This window comes from Mastigoproctus giganteus, chromosome 12 (assembly GCF_048544385.1).
Source record: "Mastigoproctus giganteus isolate SK-2022 chromosome 12, ASM4854438v1, whole genome shotgun sequence".
NCBI classification, from domain to species: Eukaryota; Metazoa; Arthropoda; class Arachnida; order Uropygi; family Thelyphonidae; genus Mastigoproctus; species Mastigoproctus giganteus.
Genome location: NC_143586.1, coordinates 5,266,799 through 5,280,441, shown reverse-complemented (window position 1 = coordinate 5,280,441; position 13,643 = coordinate 5,266,799). Strand labels below are relative to the sequence as shown.

At 35.6% G+C, this 13,643-nt stretch overlaps 1 protein-coding gene across 9 annotated transcripts in view; it reads right to left on the bottom strand.

Moving 5' to 3' along the window:
* LOC150076647 (myosin heavy chain, muscle-like) overlaps window positions 1–13,643 on the bottom strand; it is a 138,992-nt gene that overhangs the window by 110,622 nt on the left and 14,727 nt on the right. For 6 of the 9 annotated variants that reach the window (XM_090386350.1, XM_090386354.1, XM_090386351.1 and 3 more), the window contains exons 3-4: window positions 7,907–8,047; window positions 570–726 (exon numbers count right to left, since the gene is read on the bottom strand). In XM_090386350.1, coding sequence (XP_090242476.1) covers window positions 570–726; window positions 7,907–8,047 — 298 coding nt within the window. Of the gene's footprint in view, window positions 1–569; window positions 727–7,906; window positions 8,048–8,438; window positions 8,580–13,643 lie in introns of all 9 variants that reach the window. The other 3 variants (XM_090386358.1, XM_090386356.1, XM_090386357.1) reach the window with 1 other exon arrangement.

Genomic DNA, 13,643 nt, shown 5'->3' with positions numbered 1-13,643 from the left:
AACAAAATACGTTTTCTACGTGGTTTGTTAATTTTGTCGAGCAGTGTACATTCATTTTTAGAACGTGCGCTGGCAAACATCAAAGAGTAGTATAATTATAAGTTCTGTAATTTTCTAATACATAATGCAGCCAAGATGTTGTCATCACCAAATTCATTCATTCAGCAAAATCAAGTATAGCGAACACGGAACAATTATCAAGATCAAAAAAGTAATTTAAGTCTTACCCGGTTTATCGCCGATTCTGTGACTGTTTTTAATTATGTTACCATACCATAACGTCTCGAATCTGGTGTGGTTAGAGTTAGACTGATGTGTGGCGTCATTCTAATTCACACTAGAGGTGCGATTCTGTGTTTTTTTATAAGATTTGGCGACAAAAATATCATCCTTCTCGGTTATGGTATTGCAGCAAAGCTGACTGGGATTCAAATAAAAAGCCAGTAATTGAAATAAAAATATTTTATTACAGCTTTCTTGAATTTTTTGCGTCTTAACGCCAAGACCTTAAACTATCTAGCTATTTTCTGAGTTACTAAAATATTTTAGAAAATAATTAAAAGACTTACTTTGTAACATGTCACTGTAGGCCCCATCAGACACAGAAAATATGTGAGGTGGCATTTCTCCTCTCCTCTTGCCTTTGTACATCTGAACAGTACGATTTGTATAAACAGGAAAGCGTTTGTAGGGGTTAATAGCGACGCAGAACAAGCCGGAATATGTCTGGAGGGATATACGGAATTCAATTAGTAATTCAACACTAAAAATTATTTTAGAAAGATAAAATATAACCACATGAACACATCGTATCGTAGATTCTCCACTGAAGAATTAATTTCAAATGAAAAGAAAGAAATTACATAACAGAATAAAACAAATCTTTAGATTGTCTGTTTTCGTAAAGAATGAAGAAATTTTAATCTTTGCATAATTTTCAATTCGTAATTTTTAATTCGAATTTCGACTTTTATTCCAGTTTTTCTTAATCTTGTCACAAGTGAGTTCAAAAATTTACATACTGGTCTCTCGAACGGTGTTTTGTAATTGTCCTTTGGGATGAGAGATCAGTTCCGTTTTCTCTATATGATCATTTAAGAAAACGTGCAAAGCATCCAAGTTACTTTCATTATTATCGGTGAGCTACTGAACCAAACCAGCTTGACGAACTATTCGGCCATCATTATATCCTAATTAGAGTAAATCATTTAATATTCTACCCTAATTAAGTAAATTAGGCCTTCATATGAAATCTTTTCATGTGTAGATGTGACCCAAAACAAGTTATATTAAAAAGCAGCTGACTATGCTTTTCTTTTGATTCTTGTCCCCAGAATACTCTTTTATATGACTATGGTTTGAAATACGAGGGCCTAACTTCATTTTGCATTTAAGGCATACCCTCATCATTGCCAAATTGTAATATACGCTGCCTTAACATAATTTCTGGGATGGATTCTAAAATATCCCATTGACAATATTCAGTATCGTATTACACCATCGGCCCTCATACCTTGATACATATCAATGATATGCGCTCCTTCTCGATGAATCGAGAATTCCTTTCTATGTTCTAATAAGAGTTTTAATTTGATACATTTGGTTGATTGCGATGTGGACTCTGTGTTGGTCAAGGAAACAGATCAATGCTATTATTATATAATCATCTGATTCCTTCTATTAGTTGGTAATAGTTGAGAAATACTAGGGATGGAGACATTGTCTTTAAGCACCTAATGTCTAAAGTAGATTAGGTGCTGGCTGAAGAATTAATGCCCTAGGAACAATGCTGGAATGTCTATATACCATTTGCAATTAATCTATATACCATTTTTAATTTGATACATTTTGCAATTAAGGCGATGGAAGCCTTGAACTGTGACCCAACACTTTATCATCATGATTTACCTTCACAAATCTGCCTCTATAATCCTATGCAATCCCGATGGAATTTCCCATCTTTTTTCTTACATGTCCGCACATACGCATCTTTTATCAAGTAGGAATAATAATGAAGAAAGTAGTATGAACCCTACTTTCTTCATTCTATACACTTTAGATCGCTTTTGAAGTGTTGGCCTCTTTTTTTTTTTAACAGTTGACTAACAACAAGCAAATTTATGTTCATAGACCCTTATGTCCACTTGGTGTGGCTATAATGCGATATGTGTGGAGATAGCATTGGCTGTTCTTTGATCTGTTCATTCTGTATGGGTGATACCGGCAAGAGAAATCCGACAGTGAGTGAAGGCATAATTATGAAGGAGCAATCTTGCTGATGAGTCCTTTATTAGAATGGTCACCACTGATTTTTTTAATGGCGCATCGGTAGCTTAGGCATTGTTATTAGAAGAGCAGGCTTAACATAGCTGTGAAGATAATGGTGTGGAAACATCTTCATAGATATAAAGTACAAGAAACACTCTGATAAAAAAAGATATTCAAGTTATTCGGATAGACAGCTTGAAACTGTCAGATCGAAGATAATTTATTTGTCCAATGTCGAAATTTCTCTGTTTGCTATCCAGTGCCGACGTTCTTTGGGTTTTTCCAGTCTGATGATTATTTCACAGATGTCCTACCTGAAAACGGCTTCCATTAACTGTAAAATAAACATTACTTCGGAAACTAAGTATAATTTAAATTATAAGTTTCCAGTGGTTAACTGTAATGCTGTTGTACGTAATTTAATGTATTATTGCATTAAACGCAATACTATCTACTACGTACATTCATAATTCCATATGTTAATATAACTCTATTAGCTAGTCAAATTAGGTATGAAACCTTTAACCCTTCCAGCGAAAGCGCTGTACTGGGATTGAAACCTTATAAATAAATAAAAGAAGAATGAATACTGGTAATCGGAAGTTGTATTCGTTCTATATACAGGGTGATTCAGAATTGCATGAAATAAATTCTACAGTGGAACCCCGACAACAAAAAAAAATCGAAGTTGTTCTTAGGAGTTTTAGAAAACAACCGTGTAGTTTTTAAGAAACACTTAAAGTTTCATAACATCGCTTCAAGTATGAGAGAAATAGGCGAAAAACGACATGATTACACTGGAATGTCATTCCAGTGTAATAATGTCACTGGAAACACCTTTAAGATTCTTTCTGTCGTTAGAGTGAGTCTAAATCAATCTGTATATAGGGTATCCTACAAATTTGCTAAAAAAATTAAGAATAGATTATGGAAAAACTATTGGTCGCAAAGGAATGCAATTTATACAGTAAGACTACAGCTTTTGAGAATTTTGATTCCTTTCTTTAGTTCCAAATAACATCTGAAGTAGGCGCTGTTGCATAAAGAGACGCAAAAAGGGCGTGAAGATTATTTTAAAAATTATTTTATTTTAACTGCATTATGATGCCTTGATGTCGATCATTCCCGTTAAAGTGAGTAGTTAAATCGGGAGACTTGGGTAGCTAGAGTCCTTATGCTATGTTTCTATCCCTAAAAACAATTCAGTTGTTAAGCGTGCGTTATGGAGGGATGCCCCATCCTGTTGGAGCCAGATGTCTTTTTCATTTCCCTCTAGCAGTGCAATACACTGCATTATGATGCCTTGGTTTGTTTCGGGATTTATTAGGCGCATCGGCAACTATGGCCATAGTGTGCCATACATATGGTAGATGCCTTGGTAAACAACAGAGATGACGATCTTTTTGGGCATTTAACGGGCCTTCGCAACAAAGTAAACTTTAAACCGGCGACAATGCCATAATCTTTGAACATTATACTGAAATCGAGGTCCATACAGCATACTGAGGATTCGATATGGAACAAATGTTAGGTGTTTTCTTACTGCGAAATAAGCTGAACCAAGTGATATCCTCTTTTGAATGCTCATTTTCCACAGATTTGTTTGGAGATTGCAAAATTGTTCGTTTAAAGTGTGTTTAGAGTGTAAGAACACTCCTTAACTCATGTTCCTTCTTACCAACTGCTCCACACCCATGAAATCTTTTTTAGCTTGAAAATTTCAGCTTTGCATGGACGAAAATTTTCAACAAATTTTTGTTGACAATTCACCGTAGACGTGCTGCAGTAGAAACTTAATTTTTTCTTACTTTTTTTCCTCTACCGGTACTATTTGTAACTAAATGAACTTTTTATTCCGTAAAAAATCTCGTAATCCTTGAACTCGTGCTTTACGAGTTCAAGGATTTATTTGTGTAAACTGCATTCCTCCGCCATAATTGATATATAATTTTTTATCAGTCTTTCAAAATACCTATGAAAAGAATTGCATAAATCACATTTAATGATTAGTGGAGATTGAAAATGGTACACTTTTTTATTTTTTTTATGGCTGATGCCAAATAATCCTGGCTTCCTTACGCTATTTTTTATTTATTAATAAGAATAATAAATGAGAACTAAAGGTCTAAAATGACCAAAAAAAAACAACTACTCTTCTTCGAGAAGATGTATAGTACTGATTCTAAGTGACCTTAAGAATTGAGACCTTGGGAAGGAGAGTGGAGATTATAACTAACGTTAAAGCCACTGTATAATATATGCATTGGAGATGCAAAAAGGTTTCAGGACACTTGAAACAGCTGTCGAAGGACAGGTTTGTGCGGTTCTTCATGTAAGCGTATGCAAGACATATTTGGATGTACATAGTCAATGATTGGTTTGGGCATGAGCTCCCACTCTTTTGGGAAACAGACGTGTTCTTCGTTGAAAAGACGTGTTCTTCCTCTTACTGCACAGCTATCATATCATAATTTGAACAGAGAAAATATCAAATATCGAAAAAGTCTGTAAGGAGCACACAATACTTGGTTTGCTTTTTGTTTAAAATTGAACCCTAGGTGTTAGGAGTATGTGTGTGTTAAGCGCCAAAGAAACTAAGGCTGCGCGGCATATTGTGCCTGTAATTGCTTGTATAATTCGGTTTTATGGACGAAAAACTCGAGTTTCCGGTAAAAAGAACCATAAAATTCCTTGCATCATTAATAGGATTCGAACTCAAGCTTTTTTCAGTCGATGTGGGGGGGGGGAGGCTGTGATTATAACCACTGTGCTATTCTCAAGGGCTAAAATTTCACAATCCTCGCACTTGGGGGTGCTAAAACAACCCACTCCATCATAAGGTGCATGCACACGTTTACTTTTCCTTCCTCCATATACTGAAATCGTCAGATCGTGGCTCATGCTCAAACCAATCATTGTTATCTGTACATGTTCCTGTATGGTGAGGCATGAAGATGCGTACATCGCTACATCTTTCCACAACTGTTCTGAAACTTTTTAACTCAACTACATATAAAGTAGTCATTATGAAGTCACAACAGCCATGTTAAATCTCTTTATCTTTCATTGGAATCTTCTGGCACTCTGCAGCTTGGTTGATTCCAGCTTCGTGCATCTCTGAAAAATGTCGATGAACTTTGACAGCCGGCATAATCATATTAATTATTTCGTTTGTACCAGATTGATACAGCTGCTGAGATGAGATGTGTAGCCATGTCTGTAAAATAACCCCTTCCCCATTCGAAGGCCTGTCAGTAACCTTCACCCGCTTCCAATAGAACATCAGATTGAATCAGTGGTGAATTCTGAAAGACAATTTTTATCCACCTTTATATCAACGAATCATCTCCTTCTGTAGGCTGCTCCTTTCTTAGTTCATTAATACACATCAAAATATGTCTGAAACGCTCTTGCAGTATTATTTCTACATCGAGACGGGAAGTTCTGTGGGAGTGACAGCAGTCTCCGAGTGCTAAATATAGCTCAAGGAAAGCCACCCTTTTCTTATTTATGTTCACTCACACACACACTTCTGTAAGCGTTACTGCCCATGTTTGGAAAACCGACATTTCTTCATCTTACATAGGAATTTAAAATAACGTGGCTTCAGTTTCAGTGTTACGATTTTCTCATTATTTTAAGACACTCAAATATTTTCTTAACACACTGCAAACGTTTTCAAATATATAAGGTTAAAATAATCAAGTAATATTTCAGTACGCTTGTTACATTATATCTTAAATAAAATATAAAATTACATCATTTTTTACAATTAAATTCAAGTACTATTTCAAATATTTTACAGAGTAAAAAAGCTCTCGGTACAGTAAGAATGATTTTGCAGGTAGATCAGGAAGTGGTTAATACAGAATGAAAGAAACCAGTGGTTCTGTTCATAGTATCTTCTAGTTGATGATACTACGAATAGAACATAATCAGGTAGACTCCTTATTCGTTAGTTAAGAATGAAAATGAAGTGAAATGATTGAACTCTGCTTAAACCATATTAAAGATTTTTCTTGCGACTAGAAATTGCTTCATCCACGTGTCCTTTCCTCTTCTTGTTTCTTTGAAGATCTGCTTTTTTAAAGTAAAGGTTACTTTGCAAAATGTGTGATGCAAATACATTGGAAGCAGCGATTAGAATCACAGCAAAACTTCGGGAGTGCGTTGTAGGATTAATAATAAAGAAAGAGTTCTTTTAAAGTGGATCCGAGTCCAAAAACGTCTTCGTGCTGAACTGAACTAATGTTCCTATTCAAATAGGAAACAGACTTTCATTTCAGCCACGGTCCTCGAGTCAAAGAACAAAGGATTTTGGCAAACAGCGAAACGCTATGTGATTTGAAATAAGTCTTCAACAGCATGTCGAATGTGCTGAAGTAGACTGATAAGATGATTCTATGCTCAATAATCTTATCAGTGGATAAGATTCTAGTGGATTTTGGTCTAGAATTTAGGCCTAAGTTCTAACACATTTTAGAATGTTTAAAGAGCGAAAAGGCCAAGGAAAGGATGCGGAAGAGACGTTGTAGTGGGATTTTTAGGAGCATTAACGACTAATGTTATATTGCTCCATATATACTGTCAGTAAATTGCGTGTGTTCTGAGGTCGATTTTCTGTTTGCTGAACGAAAAGTCCCAGTTTCCGGGAGGAAAAATCCACGCCATCCTCGCTTATTCAGACACGTCGTGAAAAAGGCGCATCAAAATTCCTCCTTCATCGACGGGATTCGAATTAAGTCTTTTCCACCACGAGGGCCAAAGAGATGCCACACGTGTCACAACAGTGACACCATCTATGGGGATGATAACTTCGTCGATTTAAGACAGCTTCCAGGCTGAGGAATACTTATGCTTTTTTTTAATAAGAAATAGAGTAATAAAGAAATAATGAATAATTTGATTCATATTATTAATAAAAATTCTTTATTATTGGTTCACTCTCTCGAAGTTTCGCAGTGGAGCTCTGCATTACCACGCAATACTGAGCGTTTAAGAAAAATTAAACGGCTAATTAAGCAGCTGCAATTGCTCTAGTATTTGCCTTGATGCGAACCATGGCTTTTACGATTCAGGGCATTAATAGAAATAATAAGATAAAAGCTGCTAAGGAGGCACACAAGAATATATTTCATTTAACTGTAGTAGCTTTGTAAGAGAAATGAATACTGAAGCTCTGGTATACAGTATAAGCAGTAACAATCTGAAGCTCGTTAGAAAGTAAAGGAATTCTTTACCACTGGTAATTCACATGAATTTATAAAATCATGCAGTAAGTATTAATTAAAATATTTATACCAGATATTTTAGAATATTTAGAAGGCTTCGAATGAAACACCAACAAAGGCCTAGTTTCAGAGCGCCTGCATGAATTGTCTCTGAATGTGGACCAACTGTCTTCCATTCAGAAAAGTTTTATAACTTAGTCCACTGACAATTTCTCAAATTCTTTTAAATCGGAGAAAAAAATATTAAGCACTTAAAATATAAGCAATTCTTGTTTTAAACATAGTTTTAGTTCGACACATCACAAAACATTGAATTCAAGCCAGTAACTTAAAACGTTAGTATATTTATAGGCTTACTTCTGAAGCAATTATGGCTAAGCTAAGAATTTGCAAAGCAGTATACTTACGTAGATGAGATTGGCATAGTAACGTTCCTTGAGGTTGTAGAGTACACTAGCATCGTTCAAGTATGTTAGATTAGACATGTCCTCTGTCTTTTCAAATTTAGGAGGGTTCAGTTGCTGCAGCTGGTCCTTTTTCACTGATCTCTGATTGTATGGATAATGGATTGTTGGATGGAGAGAGGAATATGTTAGTTAGGTGTTTTGGTTCACGAGAATATGGAGTTAGGTTAGTGATTGGATTAAGTAAGTCAGTAGATACATGACACGGATGGTTTGTTAGGTGATTAGTTAGAAGGATGACGATTTTGGTGATGGTTTGGTGGACAAAATACGAATAGTTGGGCACAGCGGTTGGCGATTGAGTGGTGTGATTATGGATGGGTATATGGTGTGCATTTACAATGGGAAAAGAATAGGAAGGATAAGGATATAGGAAAAGGACAGAGAGAGAGAGAGAGATAGAAGAAAAAGAAAAGAAAATTCATATATTAGACATAAAATTATTATTGCAAAAAATATAATTTTATTCACTTACATAAATGAGATGAGTAAAATACCGTTCTTTGAGATTATGCAACACACTCGCATCGTTCAAATACGTTAGGGATGACATATCTTCGCATTTTTCGAACTTTGGTGGATTCACTTGCTGTAGTTGATCCTTCTTGACTAGTCTCTATAGAAATGCAAAACTCAGAAATCTAAATGATTTTCATTTAGTAAATCCATGATAGTTCGCCACTACATACTCGATACGAAGCAATCAAAAAGCAGCAAAATTCTGTTGTTTAGGCATTATCTTTTATGGCTTTGAAAAAATTAAATACATATCTATGATAATTAACCCGCTGCATTCTTTGTGGCCTAACTAAAAATAGATTTAACCTGGGATTGCTTCATTCCGTTTTCAGTACTATGCCATTCAGCATATTCAGCCATTTTCTTTGCAACATATAAATATATTCTGCCTACTACATCTTATCACTTATTATATCCTAACATTGAAATTTTGGCACACATGAGTAAAATCGTTGGAACCTCTTCGAGTAAACGGTTATTGAAATTGTGTACGAGCAATAATTGCATATGTACAACTTAAAAGTAGCTTGCAGACAATTATCATTCCTTAAATATATTTTTACCTGTTGTTCCAGTTAGTGAAACTCAAGTTTTTATCATTTTTATTACTTTGAAAATAGAAAGAATGAATAAAAACATTGTTGGACCTCATCCTAACGCACTGTTTCTTTGCCAACTAAAATATCTAACCCATTAATATTCTTCTTTAAATATTCATTTTGTACTGCCAACATGGTCAGATTTCTAACTGCACAAGTTCCCACTTATTTATAACTTTTGGAAGTATTTCTAGTGTGTAGTTATTAACGACATATTTTGAGTAACATAAAGGATTTTAACTACGTATTTGTCATATGGGTAACAGCCATATGAAACCACATGAAAATTGTACACATAGCTTTGGAAATGGCAATTGAGAATGGTACACATACCTTTTCACCTAAAGAATGAAATAGGAGGACAAGAAGAGAAGAGAAGCTTATATTGATAAAACCCAGTTCTGGTTTTATCAGTATAATGAAAAAAATCAAAATTTATTTTTAGATGCCGCCCAAGGTATCTTTCCTCCATTGCTAATGACAGTTTCCAGCTGCTCTTTTATAATACTCTATATAGAAACGAAAATAGGAAAAATAATTTTTGGAACCACCATGAAAGATAAGAAAAGAAAACGAATGAACAAAAGATAGGATTGGGATAAAGAAAACAGTGGAAAACAGTGAAGAAAACAATTGCTGGGGAGCTGGACACACAAAAAGAACAGGAAGGACTTTTGGAGGTATAAAAATGGGTGGACACGAATTGCAAAAGAATGGACACAGGGGACTAAGAAGAGCTCGAGAAAGACTAGCTCCTACCGCAGCTGCAACCCGAGGCTGTAATCATTCCTTCAAATGTACTTGGTGGGGAGAATCTAAAAGAGAAACCTAGACTTCTGCCTAAGACTGGATTATTCGATCTGGATTATTCGGTCTTAGGCAGAAGTGTAAGTAACACATTGATGTCCTTTGAAGACTGGCTTGAAAAGGCATCAATATATCACCGATTAGACTCGAACCTGGACAGAGGCACAAAAGAAAGGGAAAGAATATTCTTCCACTGATAAATCATGTGAAAACTTCACTTCATTGGAGGGTAATATATGTTGTTACAGAAACAAACTCCATTTAAATCGTTCTCGGAATTCTCCAGAAACGGTACATATATGTAAACTCCTTAATTATCCTGTATCCAAAACAACCATATATTGCTAAAAACGGACCTCAAGAAGCAATTCTAAAAAAAAAAAAACATATTTTCAAATATGTCCACTATAGATGAACACATTGTCTGGACGAAGCGGAAGCCATATTTTTATTGGTTTCCAAGCAGCTGTCTGCTCAGTTAAAAGCACAGTAGAATATAAAACATTTTACTCCGTTGGCGTTTTCGAAAAGCAAAGAATTCGAAAAATTTCCATGAAAGCGGCGCAGAATATTCGCAACACATTCAGACCTTGACGATGTACAGCAACGACAAACGTACATACAACTTTCTCTAGAGAAACCGAAGTTGGACTGCAAAGGGAATTCATGCAGATGGAGAGGAAACCATATCAGAAATTTTTTCATGGTTCAAAATTTTTGCTAATAACAATCGTATAGAAATGAGCTACAAAAGTTACAAGTTTATACCGGGTGATTGAAAAATGAAAGTCAGCATCTTAAGGAGACGAGACTGTTATTCGTGAAAATATAAAGTCTATAGGCATTTTTGAACTTAAAGCACCATTGAGTTATGGAAATCCAGCGTTTGTGAAATCATATTCCTTATCGGAGGCGTTTGTAGATTCAAAAATTAAAATGCAGAGGATTAATGATCACGGATTTTCTTGATGCTTAAAATATGGTGAAGGCATTTATTTAAAATGCTTATATAAAATCATTTAAACGTCGTATCCTTTACTCACCTAATGCTTGGCTTGAAAGCCATCACAATCTTGTCCAAACACACATTTGGACTACTTCCAATTTTCACTATTAGTAGCCACTTAAGATCAGAGATAATCGGTATGGACTAGAGCCAGATCTACCTCTTTAAATATCGCCAGAATAAGAACTTGATAATCTTCATTTATCACTTGTTAGTGTGTGCAAAAATACCAAAGTTATTGGCACAGGTTGAACTTGAAAAATTTAGGTTGATAAATTTTATGGCGTATCATCACTGATTACTAGTACACAGTTTGCGCTTACCACTCTGAGTATTATTATTACTGCTAGCGTTCAATAAGATGAATTTTTTTGATAAACTTTGAGTCGTTAATTCAAAATACTAAATCATCTTTTGCTCAGACCTCATTTTTTGTTCTTATTGGTGGAAGCAACATCCGTTGGTGATGGTAAGTTCTCCAAAAAAATTCAACTAATATTATAATTTTTTCCTATTGGAGAACAAAAATTATGGTTGAGATGAATTCATAAAATATTCTTATTTATAAAACAGGGTCACTATTCGCCTAGGCATTGACTCCACTAGATGTCAAAAGACGTCCATAGGGATCTGTAGCCATGCTGCCTACAAGGGAAAACCAACGTGCCACCTCCGCCTGCGACTGCCCGAATTCAGGTCGTTCAACGGGATCGCCATCTCCAAGAATCATCTAAACGGTGATGAATCCTTCCTAAACACTGAGCAAACCAACAAACTGGAATTAAGTGATGTGGTCGCAACCTGTGTTTTTATAGGCATGAATAATTTGCATAATGTTCGGCTCTGTGAGATGGTAGACTGATTTCTATTGGACACTCAGAATTTGCATGCAAAGAGTTTATTATATCAAATATTCGCCTTGGGCTACACTGTTCACAATAAAATATTCATGAAAAACATTTTGTTCTGTTGATTTTGTCGAGCAGTGTATTTTGCAGGTTACAAAACGGTTCATGCTAATAGCTCGTAACTGAAAGCCACTTTGCAAAATCAATATAATAGAATCTTCATCAGGTATTCTTGGGCATATGCTCTCCTGTCATCCATCAACAGTTCGTTGAAACTCGAGTACATCACACCGCCATTTCGCGAATGAATAATCAGTCTGCGTGACACCACTTCATGTATTACACAGAAAACAATTATTAAAGTCTTAATAATTAATTTCTTTTATATATTTCACTAATTTCCAGTGTAAAACAAAACAAACAGCATAATTAATTAACGTAGAATAATGTGTCACCTTATTTGCAACAGTTCAACAGATTCAAATGTCAGGATAATTACGAAGGAAATTTTAGAAACGTAATAAATAAAAAATGATGGTTATGTCATATTATTGTCACACTATTATTGTCAGTTCCGATCGAACTGACACGTTCGATCGGATTGCCACTTGTAAGTGGCAATCCGATCGAACGTGTCAGTCGCTTCAATACCTGAGAAGCACTATAACGGAGAACTTAGACCCCGATAAAGAATTACGAAGTTGCATTGAAATCGCCAGAGCAACCTTCAAGAAAATAAGGAAACTTCTGTGGCAACGACAACCTCAAACTGAAATAAAGGCAACGTATGGTCAAAAGCTACATCTAGTCAGTACTTTTATATGGTGCTGAGACATAGACTCTCAAGGCAAGTTCACTGAACCGGCTAGAGGCATTCGAGATGTGGATACATCGCAGGATGTTGCGCATACCATGTAAGAGACTTAGTAAATAACAACGAAACTATTCTGACTAGTGGAAGACAGAAATGCTTTCTCCTTAGTAATCGCCATCGTCCGGGGGACCGGACAAGGCACATGGAGAAAGAAAGTCTTTCTGTGATTGTCCCGGAGTATATTCATCTTTTTTAATGAATTGTTTAGAGACGCCCTAGTGGTTAGAAGACATCCCAGGGCAGCCGTAGGACTGATCGGGTATGTCTCCTAACCATATACTCGTCATCGATTATTGATCAATCAGATGGCAGCATTCTTCTTAGCGCTGCCCGTTATTGATTCTGGTTGTCAGTCCAGTCGACAGAGTTTAATCGACAAGCTTTAAAAAAAATGTTTGTACGCTAGAGGGTACAGTTATTTGTAACTAAAGAAGGGGGGGGGTTGCAAATACACAAATGCTTGTAAGTGGACAGTAACTTTATTTATTCTTGACAGAACTCTGTAGCCCGCACGCTGTTACCGCTTATGAAGTTCTACCAAAGTTATCTCGTGCAATATATTCTGTAAGGAAAAATCGTCCAGGTAAGCTACATAGGGAAATAATTGAAGTAGCTCCATTTAACACGTGTTTTAGTCTCTTATGTTAAAAGATGGAACGACGAAGAAAGGGGTAGTTTTCGACCAGTAAAGTTCCAATAGATTAGAATAGGTTGTTTTCTCTCTATTCTGCATCTTAATCTAAAAATCATGAAATAACGTGGTATTTCATGAATATATCTCATTCTTAAAAGAGACACCCTCTAAAAGATTCGAATCTTTCCAGATAATCAAATCCTGTATTCTGGATGAAGTTTTGACTTCACTTTGGAGGTCATTATATAGTCTAGAAAGAAAGACATGGTGACAAAACTCTAAACGACAAGTTTATCACATATGAAGTCAACCATTGCTTTGTAAACCAATTGTTCTTTTGTCCAATTGCCTTGCAGACCAATTCTTTTGTCGCCCGATTGCCTTAAAGACCAA